Source organism: Ctenopharyngodon idella, chromosome 5 (genome assembly GCF_019924925.1).
Source record: "Ctenopharyngodon idella isolate HZGC_01 chromosome 5, HZGC01, whole genome shotgun sequence".
Classification (NCBI taxonomy): Eukaryota; Metazoa; Chordata; class Actinopteri; order Cypriniformes; family Xenocyprididae; genus Ctenopharyngodon; species Ctenopharyngodon idella.
Window position 1 is genome coordinate 39,922,822 of NC_067224.1, and position 18,135 is coordinate 39,940,956.

Below are 18,135 nucleotides of genomic sequence, written 5' to 3' on the forward strand. Positions count from 1 at the left end.
GTCAGAATTGCTGATTATAAGTCAGAATTGGTGATATAAAGTCAGAATTGTGAGTTATAAAGTCAGAATTGCCGTGATATAAAGTCCAGAATTGGTGAGTTATAAAGTCAGAATTGTGAGATATAACAGTCAGAATTGCGGGATATAAAGTCAGAATTGTGATTATAAAGTCAGAATTGTGAGTTATAAAGTCAGAATTGCTGAGTTCAGAAAGTCAGAATTGCGTGAGTTATAAAGTCAGAATTGTGAGTTATAAAGTCAGAATTGCGTGATATAAAGTCAGAATTGCGTGATATAAAGTCAGAATTGTGAGTTATAAAGTCAGAATTGTGAGTTATAAAGTCAGAATAGTGAGTTATAAAGTCAGAATTGCGTGATATAAAGTCAGAATTGTGAGTTATAAAGTCAGAATTGCGTGATATAAAGTCAGAATAGTGAGTTATAAAGTCAGAATTGCGTGATATAAAGTCAGAATTGTGAGTTATAAAGTCAGAATTGTGAGTTATAAAGTCAGAATTGCGGGATATAAAGTCAGAATTGTGAGTTATAAAGTCAGAATTGTGAGTTATAAAGTCAGAATTGTGAGTTATAAAGTCAGAATTGCGGGATATAAAGTCAGAATTGTGAGTTATAAAGTCAGAATTGTGATATAAAGTCAGAATTGTGAGTTATGAAGTCAGAATTGCGAGATATAAAGTCAGAATTGCGTGATATAAAGTCAGAATTGCGTGATATAAAGTCAGAATTGTGAGTTATAAAGTCAGAATTGTGTGATATAAAGTCAGAATTGCGAGTTATAAAGTCAGAATTGCGTGATATAAAGTCAGAATTGTGAGTTATAAAGTCAGAATTGTGATATAAAGTCAGAATTGTGAGTTATAAAGTCAGAATTGTGAGTTATAAAGTCAGAATTGCGTGATATAAAGTCAGAATTGTGAGTTATAAAGTCAGAATAGTGAGTTATAAAGTCAGAATTGCGAGATATAAAGTCAGAATTGTGAGTTATAAAGTCAGAATTGCGTGATATAAAGTCAGAATTGCGTGATATAAAGTCAGAATTGCGTGATATAAAGTCAGAATTGTGAGTTATGAAGTCAGAATTGCGTGATATAAAGTCAGAATTGTGAGTTATAAAGTCAGAATTGCGTGATATAAAGTCAGAATTGTGAGTTATAAAGTCAGAATTGTGAGTTATAAAGTCAGAATTGCGTGATATAAAGTCAGAATTTCGTGATATAAAGTCAGAATTGTGAGTTATAAAGTCAGAATTGCGTGATATAAAGTCAGAATTGTGAGTTATAAAGTCAGAATTGCGTGATATAAAGTCAGAATTGCGTGATATAAAGTCAGAATTGTGAGTTATAAAGTCAGAATTGCGTGATATAAAGTCAGAATTGTGAGTAATAAAGTCAGAATTGTGAGTTATGAAGTCAGAATTGCGAGATATAAAGTCAGAATTGCGTGATATAAAGTCAGAATTGTGAGTTATAAAGTCAGAATTGCGAGATATAAAGTCAGAATTGCGTGATATAAAGTCAGAATTGTGAGTTATAAAGTCAGAATTGCGTGATATAAAGTCAGAATTGTGAGTTATAAAGTCAGAATTGCGTGATATAAAGTCAGAATTGTGAGTTATAAAGTCAGAATTGTGAGTTATAAAGTCAGAATTGCGTGATATAAAGTTAGAATTGCGAGTTATAAAGTCAGAATTGCGTGATATAAAGTCAGAATTGTGAGTTATAAAGTCAGAATTGTGAGTTATAAAATCAGAATTGTGATATAAAGTCAGAATTGTGAGTTATAAAGTCAGAATTGCGTGATATAAAGTCAGAATTGTGAGTTATAAAATCAGAATTGTGATATAAAGTCAGAATTGTGAGTTATAAAGTCAGAATTGCGTGATATAAAGTCAGAATTGCGTGATATAAAGTCAGAATTGTGAGTTATAAAGTCATAATTGCATGATATAAACTCAGAATTGCGTGATATAAAGTCAGAATTGTGAGTTATAAAGTCAGAATTGTGAGTTATAAAGTCAGAATTGCGTGATATAAAGTCAGAATTGCGTGATATAAAGTCAGAATTGTGAGTTATAAAGTCAGAATTGCGTGATATAAAGTCAGAATTGTGAGTTATACAGTCAGAATTGTGAGTTATAAATTGCGTGATATGAAGTCAGAATTGTGATATAAAGTCAGAATTGTGAGTTATAAAGTCAGAATTGCGTGATATAAAGTCAGAATTGTGAGTTATAAAGTCAGAATTGCGTGATATAAAGTCAGAATTGCATGATATAAAGTCAGAATTGTGAGTTATAAAGTCAGAATTGCGTGATATAAAGTCAGAATTGTGAGTTATACAGTCAGAATTGTGAGTTATAAATTGCGTGATATGAAGTCAGAATTGTGATATAAAGTCAGAATTGTGAGTTATAAAGTCAGAATTGCGTGATATAAAGTCAGAATTGTGAGTTATAAAGTCAAAATTGCGTGATATAAAATTTATATATATAACATTTTACTCGTTTGGTAACGCATACTGCCATTATAAAGCTCGGATGCGTCAGGATATTTATTAATATAACTCCGATTGTGTTATATATACACCATATACACCTCGGATGGCTTGAGGGTGAGTAAAGCTTGGGGTAATTTTCATTTGAAAGTGAACTAATCCTTTAATCATCCTCCTCAATAAACCAATACTGCAACAAATAAATAAGGCAGCTCTGCAGCACTCATGCTGTTTATATGATGTTACTGCAAGTTAAAGATTTCTTAGAAGTGGGAAAAAAATTACTTACACCTTTACTTGCGCCTTTCAGCTATGAATTGTAGCATATTACCTTTTGACTTTCAACAAAAGTGGACTTGGATCACACACTGTTCTTGGCTTTTACTTTTTATTCTCTTCTCACAGTGTGCAAAAACTCACTTGTGCATTTGGCAAATGCTTTTATCTAAAGGGACTTAAATTGCATTGAAGGTATACATATAATCAGTTTAACCTTCAAATAGAGTAAAAAACTTTTGTGCACTGGTTCTTCAAGGTTCTTCATGGAAACATAATGCTAATAAAGCACCTTTATTTTTAAAAGTGACTATCTTTTACTTAGAATCTTGTTTCTTGTGTATCTTCTGTTTAAAAGACAATTAATATTCAGTACATTACTGCCACTATTGGAAGAGAATTGCGCTGGATAATGTCAAGTCACCTTTATTTCTATAACGCTTTAAACAATGCAGATTGTTTCAAAGCACCTTTACAGTGATAAACATGAAAATAATGATCAATGATGCAGAATAATAACTGTATAGCAAAAAAAAACACATTTCTGAACTGTATTGAATCAACATTGAACTATACTGAGCTGAATAATAACACAATTACCTTCTGTAGAGCCACTTTATACTGTATATGAATTGAATTTGTTTCATAATTGATGAATTCTGCAACATTAACACTGTTATTGAACTGAACTGATCAACATTTAACTAAATTGAGCTGAATAATGACACTAGTGTCTTGTGTAGAGCTGCTTTACAGCTGAAACTGAATTTGTTTCATTGTTGATTAATTTTGCAAGATTAACACTGCTGTTTTCCTGTTTATCAACGTGAAGCTGCGTTAAAACAATCTTTATTGTATAAATCACTATGGCCCTGTTTCCACCTGGTATTAAAATGTGTTTTGGTCGATCGGATCACAAGTAGACGAGGGAGACACATTCCCATTTACACCTGGTGTTTTAATCTGTCTCTTTTGTCTACTTTCAACCACTTCTGTCCTGATTTGTTTGAGGGGAGGGGCTATAGGCGGGTAAATGTATGGTTTTTTTTAAGATCTTTCGAGCTAATGGACAAAATAAGCTCACGCAATTTACATATGAACTCACCGAAGATGACGGAAAAACACACGGAGAGCATCAGCTTTCATTTCTGCTCTGACAGCCGCAAGACCGGCCGAATGTTGTGAGTGTGTGTTAGAAATCAGGATTGGTGAGAGAACACTGTGCTTGGTACGTTTTTCATCTTTAAAATGAACTGGGGTCTTCAGCTGACAAAGTTTAAATCCCGTCTAGCTAGCGCACTTCCCATAATGTTTACGCTTTAGGTCAGTAGGTGGAGAGTAGGCGATCTTTAGCGGCTGTTCGAACGCATTCGACCACATGAGCGTTTACACTACGAAAGCAATCTGGTCGAATGCATTTTTGACTAGTGGTCGAAAGTGGACAAGCTCAAACCATTTTACACCCCATTTACACCTGTGTTTAGTGTCGTCCACTTGTGATCTGATCTACCAAAACGCACCTTAATACTAAGTATGAACAGGGCCTATATTATGTGATTTGACTTGTAAAGACAGCACATCAAGCGGTCAGTCATCTTGGTCGTGTCTCTGGCCATAGTTGTTGGTCACTAGAATTTCTCTCTGTGTCCATAGCAGTCATATAAAGAAGGCTTCATAGAGAGCTTAAATAATACACAAACCCGTATGTGTCAGGGAAAGGGTTATCTATATGTCTAGCAGCACCTTTAGCAATGAAAACCATGAATAAACCAGAGCTATCACGTTTTTATTGCACCTCAGAAAAGGCCATAATGTTTCCGACCCATAAACGAGAGTGATGGTGAATGAAGTATGTGTGTGACTGACCCGACGTCTCGTCCACCCGCTCCTCTATCGTGTGCTCTCTCTGATGGACCCACTCGCCGTTGCATTTGAAGTAGATCTGTGCGGCGGGCGTGGCCGTGCAGAAGAGATTGACAGCTTTGTTCTTGACGATGTAAGCATCCTCCGGCTCTAGCAGGAAGTGCGGAAGGGGCTCAGGCGGGTCGCTAGGGAAGGTCTCTGGCAGCTCACCCAACCCCAACAGGAAGTCATCATCACCTGGGAGAAAACACAGACAACGTGAACCTTAAAGTCAGCATGAAATGGAAGTTGCGATAGTCTCTATAGATCTCGATAGATGTTTCTCGAGCAGCAAATCAGCATATCAGAATGATTTCTGAAGGATCATGTGACACTGAATACTGTAATGATTCGGATGCTGAAAAATCAGCTTTGATCACAGGAATAAATTACATTTTAAAATATATATTCAAATAGAAAACAGGTATTTGAAATTGTAATAATATTTCAAAATATTACAGTTTTTACTGTATTTTTGACCGAATTAATGCAGCCGAGCAGAAGAGACTTCTTTCAAAAACATAAAAAGAAAAAATTTCCGACCGCAAACATTTGAACGCTAGAGTACATATAACTGAAACACTGAAATGAGTACAAATTAGTTTTAGAATAGATAATGCATCTCTCAATACCGCAGAATAAACTTTTGCAACAGAAGCTCCCATTACGCCAATTTATTCACAAATGTCAGTTTTCTCAGAGCCTCTTACAATTTCCGTCTGCTGAGCTTGTTTGGGGTCCGGAGAGGCTTCAAACACAGAGACTGGTGCAGGCCTGTTTTTGGGTCTCATTATGAAACAGGATCTCACGGTTGTCTCTAACTGATCCCTGCTTAATGGAGGAACTGCTGGTTATTTTTAGCTTCCAAGTAAACATGACGTTCTGGGATCTCTCTTATACTCTCTCTATCATTCGTCCTCTTCGCTTTGAGCGAATGGACTATTAGAAGAATTAACAGATGAATAAATAAATGACAAACAAACAAACAGATAGCTGAACAAACAAATAACTATGAACTAATGAACAAACGTGAATGGATGAATTATCAAATTGATGAACAAATGAGAGATTATGTAAACAAACAATTTAATTAACATACAAATGGACAAACTAATGAATGAACAAACAAACACATGAACATGATTCAAATAATGAAGAAACAAACGAACAGATCTATTCTGAATTAACAAAATAATGAATGAATTTATAAACATCTGAATGAACTAAGGTAAGAATGAATGAATGAATAGATGAATAAACAGATAAATTAACAAAACAAACAAGACTGGATGAATGAACAAATGAATAAATAGGTGAATGAACAAAAATCAGTGAACATATAAATGAATGGATGAATCAATCAATCTACAAACTAATGAATCAAAGAACACAGTTATAGACAAATGAACAGAACAAAGAATAAACTACTGAATCATCAAATGAACATGACCGAATTAACAAAACAAATGAAAGAATATGTGAATGAACAACAATTAATGAACATGAATGAACAGATTATTCAATTAACAAACTAATGAATCAAAGAACACAGAAATAGGCAAATGAAAGAACACACAAATGAATAGATGAACTAATAAATTAACAAACTAATGAATGAATAAACAAAAGATCTTTTAAACTAATACATGAATGAACAAAAAACAATGAACATACGAATGAACAAATGAATCAATCAACAAACTAATGAATCAAAGAATACAGAAATAGGCAAATGAACAGAACAACAAATAAACTAATGAAAGAACAATCAAACAAATAAACATGACTTATTAAATAAATGAACAGGCAAAAGAACAAACATTAATAAATGAACAAACAAAAACTAACGAATGAATAAAAATCAACAAACTTATGAATGAAAGGATGGGTGAATCAGCAAGCTAATGAATCAAAGAACGCAGAAATAGACAAATGAACAGAACAATGAATAAACTAATGAATGAACAAACAAGCAAAGCAAACATGATTGAATAAATAAACGGACAAAAGAACAAACAAATGAATTAAAGTAATGAATGAACAAATGAAGATATGGTCAAATAAATGAACAAATGACTGATAAAAATGAACAAACTAATAAAGTAATGAATGAATGAAAAAAAAACTCAAACATATGATTGAATGGAAGAATCAATCAACAAACTAATGAATGAACTAGTGAACAGAACAACAAATAAACTAATGAATGAACAAATGAACATGACTCAACAACATGAATCAATTCCCATGAATGAACAGATTAATCAATTAACAAACTAATGAATGAAAGAACACACAAATGGACAGATGAATGAATAAATGAACAAACTAATGAAAGAATTAACAAAAATTAATGAACATATAAATGAATGGATGAATTAATCTACAAACTAATGAATCAAAGAACACAGAAAAAGTGAACAGAACAACAAATAGGCCTAAACTAATGAATGAACAAACAAACATGACTGAATAAATAAAGGAACAGACAAAAGAACAAGCATGAATTAAAGTAATGAAAGAACAAATGAAAATATGATCACATAAATGAACAAACTAATAAACTAATGAACGACTGAACAAAAATCAACGAACACATGAATGAATTGATGAATCAACACACTAATGAATCAAAGAACAAAGAAACAGATGAACAGATTGAGCCTGACTGAATTAATGAACAGACAAAGAATGAACATAAGATCTAACAAAGTAATGAATGAATAAATGAACGAATTAACAAACAAACCATTGAATGATTGGACAGATTAGTTGCTTTGTAAAATATAAATTCACTTGTTCATGTCTGTAGCAAGATTTCACTTACAGCACGAATGCAGAGAGCTTCAACAGACACACACACGGGCACATAATGGATGGATCGTAACCCAGGACGTATCGATCCCTGGAGTCATCAATACATATACCGGATACTAACATTACTCTAACACACACACAGTAAAAAGACAATCACATGAGCGTCGGATTATTATTGAATGGCTTCATTAGATGCCCGCTGACCCGTCCGATGGCACGCAGTCCTGCTCATAACTCTTATCTGACTGTCTCTCACACACACAGAGTTCGTTTCACCCCAAATTAACACTCTGTAGGGTATATTACCTTCCATTAACGGGTCACGGCACAGCCATGGTATCTAATGATGGGCCAAGGGGCCGCGTCTGTTTTTTTTGGGTCTGTGGTGTGTTTGCAAATGCTATTATGAAACAAATGATGCGAGATGATTCATTTATTCAAATCCCTGATTAATCTTATACACACAAACAGGCTCTGTCCCCTTTTGTTATTTACTCTCTAAAAACACACAAACAAAACTGATACTCTTCAAACAAACACACCTAAATACACTCTAAAAAATGCTGGGTTAAAAATAACCCAAGTTGGGTTAAATATGGACATACCCAGCGGTCGGGTTAAATGTTTAACTCAACCTGCTAGGTAGTTTAATTTAACTCAACTATTGATTAAAAATGATTGTATTGCTTGCTTAAAATGAAGCCAAAATAGGCTGGAAATTAACATTTATTAATGTTTATAGTAAATGAACATTTATTACTAAGTTTAATAAATAATAATGAAATAATAAACATTTATTAAATTGCTTATTAATAAATGTTTGTTGCCTCTAGTAATTATGTGTCTGATTTTTTTTATTTCCAAATTATTTTAGGTTAATTTTAAGCCAGCCACATAATTTTTAAACAAACATTTAACCCAACTGCTGGGTCAAAACAACCCAATCGTTGTTTTAGAAAACAGAAATGGTTGTTTTAACCAGCAAATGGGTTAAATGTTTGCCCAATCTGCTGGGTAGTTTTATTTAACTCAACTGGGTTAAAACAACTCAATCGCTGTGTTTGTCCATTTTCAACCCAACATGGGTTGTTTTTAACCCAGCATTTTTTAGAGTGTAGGGGTACGAATATTTAGGCACCACACGATCCAATTTCGATTCTGGGAATCATGATCTGATTCTAAAATATATAAATTAATTATATAATTATACATACTTTTTAAAATAATTATACATTATAAAGTAATATTTTTATAATATGTAATTATGAATTATTAAAAAAATTGTATTATTTAACTAAATATAGCTTCAAAACATACAATCAAATATACTGAAAAAAAAATTGTGTAGGATTTACAGTGAAATAATTTTCAAAATTTTTAAAATGGCTATTACATTTACAAACAAAGAAATTTCACATTACAAAGGAATGGCAAGTAACATGAAATTCTGCAGTAGAAAGAATGAAATAATAAAACTTAATCCAATAATCTTTGTATTAGTCAACGAATAATTTTATACTGTCATGATCCCAGCTTGTTTTCCCGTCTTGTTTAATTGACTCTTATTTTGAAGTTTAGTTCATTTGTTCTGTCTTCCTGTGTTTAGTTCCTGTTTCCTTTGTTCCTGTTTGCCTACCTTGTTAGTTTCTATAGTTACCCTCATTTGTTACCATAGTTACTAATATCCTTCACCTGTCCCTGGTTAGCCCTTGTGATCCCGTGTGAGTTTTGTGTATCAAATTTATACTTCCAAACAACATAAATCATGGCTTTTCAGAGCTTTTTTATAAGAGAAAAAGCTGAAATACCGGCAGGTGAAACCGCACATTGTCAAGCAAAATGCATGTTTCTCACAGCGCACATTCGGTGCAATGAAGTTTTCCGAATCAATTCAGAATTGTTGAAGAGAGAATCGCGATACATCAGAGAATCAACTTTTTTCTCCAACCCCTAATGTAAAGTATGTAAAGGTCAAACGAATGAAAGAACACGCAAATACTGTACATAAATGAACAGATGAACAAATAAACTAATGAATGAACAAATGAACATGACTGAACTAACGAATCAACAAACATGAAAGAATGAGCAAATTACAGAAAAAATGACTGATCTATTAAAATAATGAACGAATGAACAAAAATAAGTGAACATATGAATGTATGATGAATCAATCAACAAACTAATGAATCAAAGAACACAAAAATAGACAAAGAGAAAAATGAATAATAAATGAACAAACGAACATGACTGAATAAATGAACAGACAAAAGAACAAACATGAATTAAAGAAATTAACAACATGATCAAGTAAATAAACAAACTAATGAAAGAATGAACAAAAATCAAGGAACAAATGAATCAATGGATGACTCAGTGAACAAACTAATGAATCACAGAAACAGAAAAGTCAACAGAATGACAAATAAACTAATGAATGAACAAATGAACATGACTAAATAATCTAATGAACAGACAAAATAACTAACTTATGAACTACCAAATAACGAATGAACAAATGTGAACAAACTAATTAAAGAATGAAGAAATGACAGAATAAATGAATGAACAAACAAATGACTGAATTGAGGGACAGATGAGTTGTTTTGTACAAGATCAGATCACTGTTGTTCATGTCAGTAGCACAATTTCACACACAGCTCAACCGCAGAAAGCATTTGATGTAAAGTAAAGGTCAGAGACAGGGTGGAAAACCGTCATGGAAAACTGAATTATGGTAGAAGAAACCTTGTCTAACATTATAAGAGAAAAATAAAATGCTGCAAAAGTGTAGAATAAGTCCTTTGAATGCTTTTCTCTCTCTCTATTATCTCTCTGGCTGTTCTCCAGTCCTCTTCTAGCGTCTCACCTCTCTCAGGTGCCAGAGGGTCCAGTGGTGGTTCAGATGATTAACTCTCTTAATAATGGGGCTTAAAGACCAAGCTGGGACCTTTCGAACACGATGAGTGAGAGCGAGAGAGGTCACGTTTATTAGCTTAACCTTCCGGCGCTTGTGAGTGTATTATTGATGAACGCTGAACGGTCCAGTACTGCAGGAATATTCCAGGTTAAATACAACTTAACCCCTATCGATGGCTTCTGTGACACGCCGTCAGTCACTACAGAAAATAATCCCTCAGTTTGTAAAAATGAACAGATATTGTGTTTACACCATGAATTCATTATGGAAGTCTATGGGGCAATGTCGCACTCTCTATCGCACGTGGTTGCCTTCGCTTTTGTCCAATATTACCGACAAGCCAATTCTTCATTAATTGGACTGTAGAAATGATATGAATGTATATAAATAGAAAAAAAGAAACAAATTATTATAAATAATAAAATTAATAATTGAAATAAAATTAATAATATGAGTGTCAGATTAATAAATAAATAATAATTAAATATAAACAATGAAGCATTGATGCAATAGCATGAGAAAAAGAATGAAAAATGGATATTTATATATGAATATATAATGTTGTTAATAATCAAATGAATTAATATTATTATAAGAATTATAATTATATTAATAATTTACAAATATTTAGTCTCTTTACCCTTACAAAATGAATCATGAATGTCAGATTATTAAATAAATGACTAAACTAAACACGGATCTCAAGTACTGATAAGGAAAAGAATGCAAGATTGATACTGGCATATAACTGTTAATAATTAAAGTAATTATTATAAATTATATTATTTAATAACTCATAAATATTGTATTGTTGTACAAAAAAGTATCGCAAGAATCAGTAAATAAATAAATAAATAAAAACAAGGAAACATCTTGATGAAATATCATGAGAAAAAAATGCAAAATCAATATCAATATATAATATGATCATTAATAATCAAATTCATTACTTTTGATTATATTATTATAATAATAATTCACAAATATTGTGTCTTTAACCTTATCAGAATAAATAAATAAGTAAATAATTAAATAATAAAAAAATAAAAACAAGGGTCTAAGAATTTATGTAATATTGTGAAAAAAGAATGCAAAAGCAATATTTAATACTATTGTTAATAACCAGATGAATTCATATTAAGTATATTATTACATTAATAATTTACAAATATTGTCTCTTTACTCTTACAGAAAGTACCACAACACAAGCAATAAATAAATAAATAAATAAACAGAAACAAACAAAGAGACATTTAAGTACTGATGCAATATCATGAGAAAAAAAATGCAAAATCAATATAAATATACAGTGGTGGTCAGAATTATTGGCACCCTTGGTAAATATGATCAAAGATGACTGTAAAAATAAATCTGCATTGTTTATCCTTTTGATCTTTAATTCATAAAATTAGCAAAAATCTAACCTTTTTATTTGAAGGAAATTAATTGAAAGGGGGGAAAAAATCACATTGTGAAATAAATGTTTTTCTCTAAAACATGTTGGCCACAATTATTGGCACCCTTTTATTCAATACTTTTTGCAACCTCCTTTTGCCAAGATAACAGCTCTGAGTCTTCTCCTATAATGCCTGATGAGTTTGGAGAACACCTGACAAGAGATCAGAGACCATTCCTTCATACAGAATCTCTCCAGATCCTTCTGATTCCCAGCTCCATGTTGGTGCTTCTTCTCTTCAGTTCAACCACGGCCCATTATTGGATTTCTAGCAGAAACGGTCAGGTTTTGATTTTTTATCTGTTGGTATTTGATAGAATCCATGATGCCATGTATCTGAACAAGATGTCCAGGGCCTCCAGCAGAAAAACAGACCCACAACATTAAAGATCCAGCAGTATATTTAATCGTGGGCATGGGGTACTTTCGTGGGCATCTGGTGGGTTTGCTGCAAAAAGCTCTTTTTTTAGTTTCATCTGACCATAGAAGCCAGTCCCGTTTGAAGTACCAGTCGTGTCTGACAACTGAATATGCTGGAGATTGTTTCTGGATGAGAGCAGAGAATTTTTTTTGAAACCCTCCCGAACAACATTTGGTGATGTAGGTGCTGTTTGATCATTTTTTTTAGGCTTTCTGAGACTCAAGACTCAACTAATCTCTGCAGTTCTCCAGTTGTGATCCTTAGAGAGTGTTTGGTCACTCAAACTTTCTTCCTCACCGTGCATTAGGACGATTAAGACACACGTCGTCTTCCAGGCAGATTTGTAACATCTTTAGTTGATTGGAACTTCTTAATTATTTCCCTGATGGTGGAAATGGGGATTTTCAATGCTTTAGCTATCTTCTTACAGCCACTTTCTATTTTGTGAAGCTCAACAATCTTTTGCTGCACATCAGAACTATATTTTTTGGTTTTACTCATTGTGATGAATGATTAAGGGAATTTGGCCTTTGTGTTTCCTCATGTTTATACTCCTGTGGAACAGGAAGTCATGGCTGGACAATTTCATGTTCATGATCACCCTGGTGTGCCTAAAAAAAAAATGTAAATATGAATGGGAATATACTTCAGAGATATTTTACTCTATCTCAATAATTGTGGCCAACATGTTTTGGAGAAAAACATTTATTTCACAATGTGATTTTCCTCCCACTTTCAATTCTTTCCCCTCAATGAAAGGTTAGAGTTTTGCACATTTTATGAATTAAAGATCAAAAGGATAAACAATGCAGATTTATTTTTACAGTCATCTTTGATCATATTTACCAAGGGTGCCAATAATTCTGACCACCACTGTACTATAACATTATTATAATAATCAAATTCATTACTTTTAATTATATTATTATAATAATAATAATTCACAAATATTGTCTTTAACCTTACAAAAAAGCACCATGAGCATCAGAATAAAATAAATAAATAAATAAATAAAAGTGTCTAAGTATTGATGCAATATCGTGAAAAAATAATGCAAAATCAATATATAATACTATTGTTAATAACCAGATGAATTCATATTAAGTATATTATTATATTAATAAATTACAATATTGTTCCTTTACCCTTACAGAAAGTACCACAAGCAATCAATCAATCAATCAATCAATCAATAAATAAATAGGGACTACGGATATAAATTAGCAATGTTTCTATAATCCGGCTCGTTTACATTTTGCATTTTACACTAATGTTCATTAACATGCAGTGCCCCTATCAAATAAATCACCAAATCAAAAATAATGAATGTAGTGCTCAAACAGCAGGCCACAGATGCTGTCGATAAACATTAAATCTAAAATAATCCAAAATATTCCTTTAATAAGAGCAGAGGTAATTAATCCGATCATAGATCAAACAGAAAAAACACACGACACTCCAGCAATCCACTTCCTGTGTGTGTTTATGTGCGTCTGTGAGTGTATTACACACAAAGTCAAGGAGAGGCAAAGCAACGTGGATGAGCTCTTATAATCAACAGTGTTTATCACTCATCCCCAGACTCATCATTTACACACAGCACTATGATAAATATCACGTTTAATTACTGACCCAGCGTGAGGACACACACCGCCAAGAGCAGCCGGCACTTCAAAGCTATCAGGAGCAACCAGATCGAGCTGCATATATGTGTGTGTGTGTGTATGTGTTTACAACATGCTCAATTTCAGCCCAACACATGCTCATTTAAATACAGACAATAGCTGTGTTTGTTCTAATGAACACTCATGTGAACACTCATCCATCATACACATGACACATGACTAAAGCTCAGCTGGACCCTGTCTGGACACACACACACGTGTTTACTTCCCTTTGACTTCTATTGTTCTTAAATAAGCTAATTATAAATACTAGACTAACCAGAGCCATAAAATACTTCTGAACATTTAATTATATATAAAATAAAAAAGAATATTAATTTTTAAATAAAAAATTGAATTAATATTTTTATAAGAGTTCATTGATTAAATATGATATTAATTTACAAATATTTATTTGCTTAAAGTCCCCCTGTAGTCAATAATTTCATCCCTAAAAACATCAAAATGACATATTTAAATATTTTTTCCTATGAAAAAAAAAACGTTCTGCATGCCTTAAAATAGCTTGAATGTAACTCTACACTCTTGCTTCATTTAGTATACACGGATCTATGAATATGCTAATTAGCCCCGCCTCAAACTCACTCACACCAGCTCAGAGATCCACTCGGTCAACTTACTGAGGTAAACGCTTCACAGTGGTATCGCTTTTTACAACGTCGGACACATAACGGTAATTACTATGATTAGCCTTTTGCTTGACTACGTTATCAAACAGCTAATGTTACACGACTCCCTTGCTAAAGCCTGCCGGCACGTTGACATGATTGGTTACAAGGTAGTTTGTGTCAGAAATACCAGCGATTTCAAACTGCATTTGAAACAAGTCACATGACACCGGGGAGAGAAAATGGCTAATTGGGCCCAATTTGGACATTTTCACTTAGGGGTGTACACACTTTTGTGGCCAGCGGTTTAGACATTAATGGCTGTGTGTTGAGTTATTTTGAGGGGACAGCAAATTTACACTGTTATACAAGCTGTACACTCACTACATGAAAAGATATAATAAAATATTTACAAAAATGTGAGGGGTGTACTCACTTCTGTGAGATACTGTATCTGATGAGCGTGTGAACACAATAGCCAATCAGAGGTGTTTAAGAACAACTTTTGACAACCCTAATGCAAAGTGGATTTGCTTTGGCAGCACAGAAAACAGCGTCTTCTCAACATGTCGACAAACTCTTCTAGGCCTCTGCTACAACTACAGTGTTTGACGGTCAAAGTAGATGTTGTTCGCGGGCAGCCAATGAAGACCATATGCGGACATTATGCAAGTTTGTTACAAACCTACGCAAGTTTAAGCAGGAAGTGAGAGTGGAATTACTGACGACTCATTTCGGCAGTTCAGAATCGGTTCTTTCTTTTGTGAGACAATAACTCCATTTATCTGCACTTTGAACTTTGAAACTTTGGAGACATTTTACATTCACAAACAGCTATATTACACAGTACATGAAAGGTAATATGTGACAAAGCTTAATAGGGGTGCTTTAATATGACAACTTACATCCAAATAGTTTTATGAATGTTTTACACAGAAATGTGCTATGCTTGTGTTTCATGAATGATATTACAGAGGCTGATAAACGCAAACAGTGACACTGAAGCTATTAAAAACCGCCTCTCTCTGTGTTTCCATGTATATTAAACGTTTATATGTTTTGGAAAAGTCTGCGCAGTGTAATTTAGCAACTGCGGTTTTAAACTGGGACCAGATGCAGTGTATACAAACACACACACACACACACACATACACAGGGAAGATGCAGTGACAGAGGGCTGTTTTCCGTCCTCATTATCTGTGACAACAAAAACGGCTGTCACCACCAACTCACACGCTCTCAAAACATGAACATCATTACAAACAAAGATGAACTCCCTCATTCCATCAGACAGCGAACTCACGGCGCTTCAAAGGCTCAACGTTCCTCTGAAAAACCCATTTCAGACTGTGCATTATGAGCGAATGCTCAACAAAAGCAATAACAGATGCAGAGAATGGAAGTGAGTAGAAGAACTTCACAGTAAATGTGGCATGTCACGCTTCAGATTTTAACAAAAGCCTTCGGTGTTACCTAGATGACGAGAAACAGATGGCATTGTGGGTAAATTGTCAAATGTACACCTTTGCTGCAGGTTTAAAAATTGAGCATGAAGAAATAAGATTTCAAGAATAAATATGCACTGTATGCACTTCACACAGAACGCATTTTAATATTCCAATGTGCTATTTTTCCATTGTTTTTATATTTGAACATGCTAGGCGGACGTGTATGACCGTTTCGCTCGCGTCTTTGCAGCGCCTCGCACATTTTTAAGACGATGTGTCAAGTTAAAAGAATTTCAACTTTTACACACAGTGTAAAGCTTTTACACATCAATGTCAGTTCCAGAACAGTGGGCCAATCAGAAGAACTCGGAGGCGGGGCAAGCAATGCGAGCTTCTGTTTACAGTAGCAAGTTGGCATGGCAACTGTTTTATTTGACGGCAACATGGCGGAGGAGGCCATAGCCAGTGCGATTATTTTCCTTTTTTCCATGTCAAAAATAGTATCTATCTATTCTGCTGTTTGCCTATTTCTCGAGACCCTCCTGCGCTTTTTTAAAAACCATTCCTGAGCGATGCGTCTCACATTTTTAGATGCAAAGACACGTTCTGTGTGAACGAGCCCTAATACTTCTTAAAGAGATCCCAAACCCATTTGATCTTACTTCTGCTGAATGTTGTTCAAAAAACATTGAACCCCAGTGACTTTCATTGTATGGGCAACAAGCAATGAATTTTAGGTGAACTCCCCCTTTAAGATCCACACAAAAACTAAAAAAAGAGTAATGCGCAGGGAAAAGCAATGCCAAAAAGTCTCCATTGAGCTCATTAATTCTATAAACCACCACACTTACTGTGTGACCTCTTAAAAATTTCATTCGTTATAGATTTTAAGGAACATTAACTGTAGTAACTATGGTATTTTGGCTGAAATAATGGTTACCATGGAAAATGTTGGCTCTATTCTTGTAACAGTCTCTCAAAGGTCTTTCCAGAACATGATTTGTGTGTGTCTCCAAGACCCATAATATCACAACACTGCATGAATACTCATTTTAAAACTCATGTAAACTTTAAAAAGCATTTAAGCTGCTGGTATCGTAACATCTGATCAACAAACCAACCAGGGAGTTGAATTTCCAAAACACACACAGAGTTTTGCATCACAAATTTGACTTTCATCTGTGTGTGATATTAAAAGATATTAAATATTCAGGAAACATACAGACAAGATTAGACTAGAACATCACAAATCCAGCCCGAAATAAACTCTCGCCATCATACACTCCCAACAACAGCAACATGATCTCAGATGTTCAATAAATAGTTATATTTGAAGTCAAAAACTATGCTAATTGCTTTGATTTGATTCACTCATGTCAGCGGGAGTCAGACGACTATTCTTACATTGTTTTAATGTGTACATTATATATAAAAATTACCAGCCTAAGCACAATTGCTCATCGCTGAGGAAGAGGATGATGTGTTTGACACCTGTCAATCAGACTCCCTTTATAGAGGGATAAAGTTACAGTAGATGAATTTATGACAGTGTGACTGTCAACAGACATGTTTTTCATTAAAATGTATATTTTCATATTTTGTTTATAAATTCATACCAGTGTTAGTTCATTCAATGTTTAAAAGTATGTGATAAATGTGATGATCAGAGGGTATTAGTACTCCCTTATAATGTTTAACGTTAAGGGTCCTTTAAGAAGCGTAATGCGTCACATGACCATTGTTGAGTTGAGAGCGGATGCTGAGAAACTACAGGACATACAGCCCCAAGATAATTTCTTAATCTGCATGTGGTCTGGGAGGCGCACACGTTTTCACGGTGTCTGCAGAAGAGAGAGAGAGAAAGAAAATAAATAACAAAATACATCTGTATGAAACGTGGCCATTTGATCGTCGGATTTGTGCAACTATAGACAGCATGCAGAGATGTATATGTGTGTTATATAATATATTATATACATGCTTCTATTATATGATATTTCATATATAATACATCTTTCCGCAAAAGCAAGGACTCTGACTCTTTCCTGTCGTTTTTCATTCTCTCTCTTCCTCTTACTGAAAGATTGA

The 18,135-nt window shown here is 33.7% G+C and overlaps 1 protein-coding gene across 2 annotated transcripts in view; it reads right to left on the minus strand.

Moving 5' to 3' along the window:
- The window catches only part of unc5ca (unc-5 netrin receptor Ca), a 169,592-nt gene that overhangs the window by 102,648 nt on the left and 48,809 nt on the right, over positions 1–18,135 (minus strand). For both annotated transcript variants that reach the window (XM_051894005.1, XM_051894006.1), the window contains exon 2: positions 4,657–4,890. In XM_051894005.1, coding sequence (XP_051749965.1) covers positions 4,657–4,890 — 234 coding nt within the window. The remainder of the gene's footprint in view (positions 1–4,656; positions 4,891–18,135) is intronic.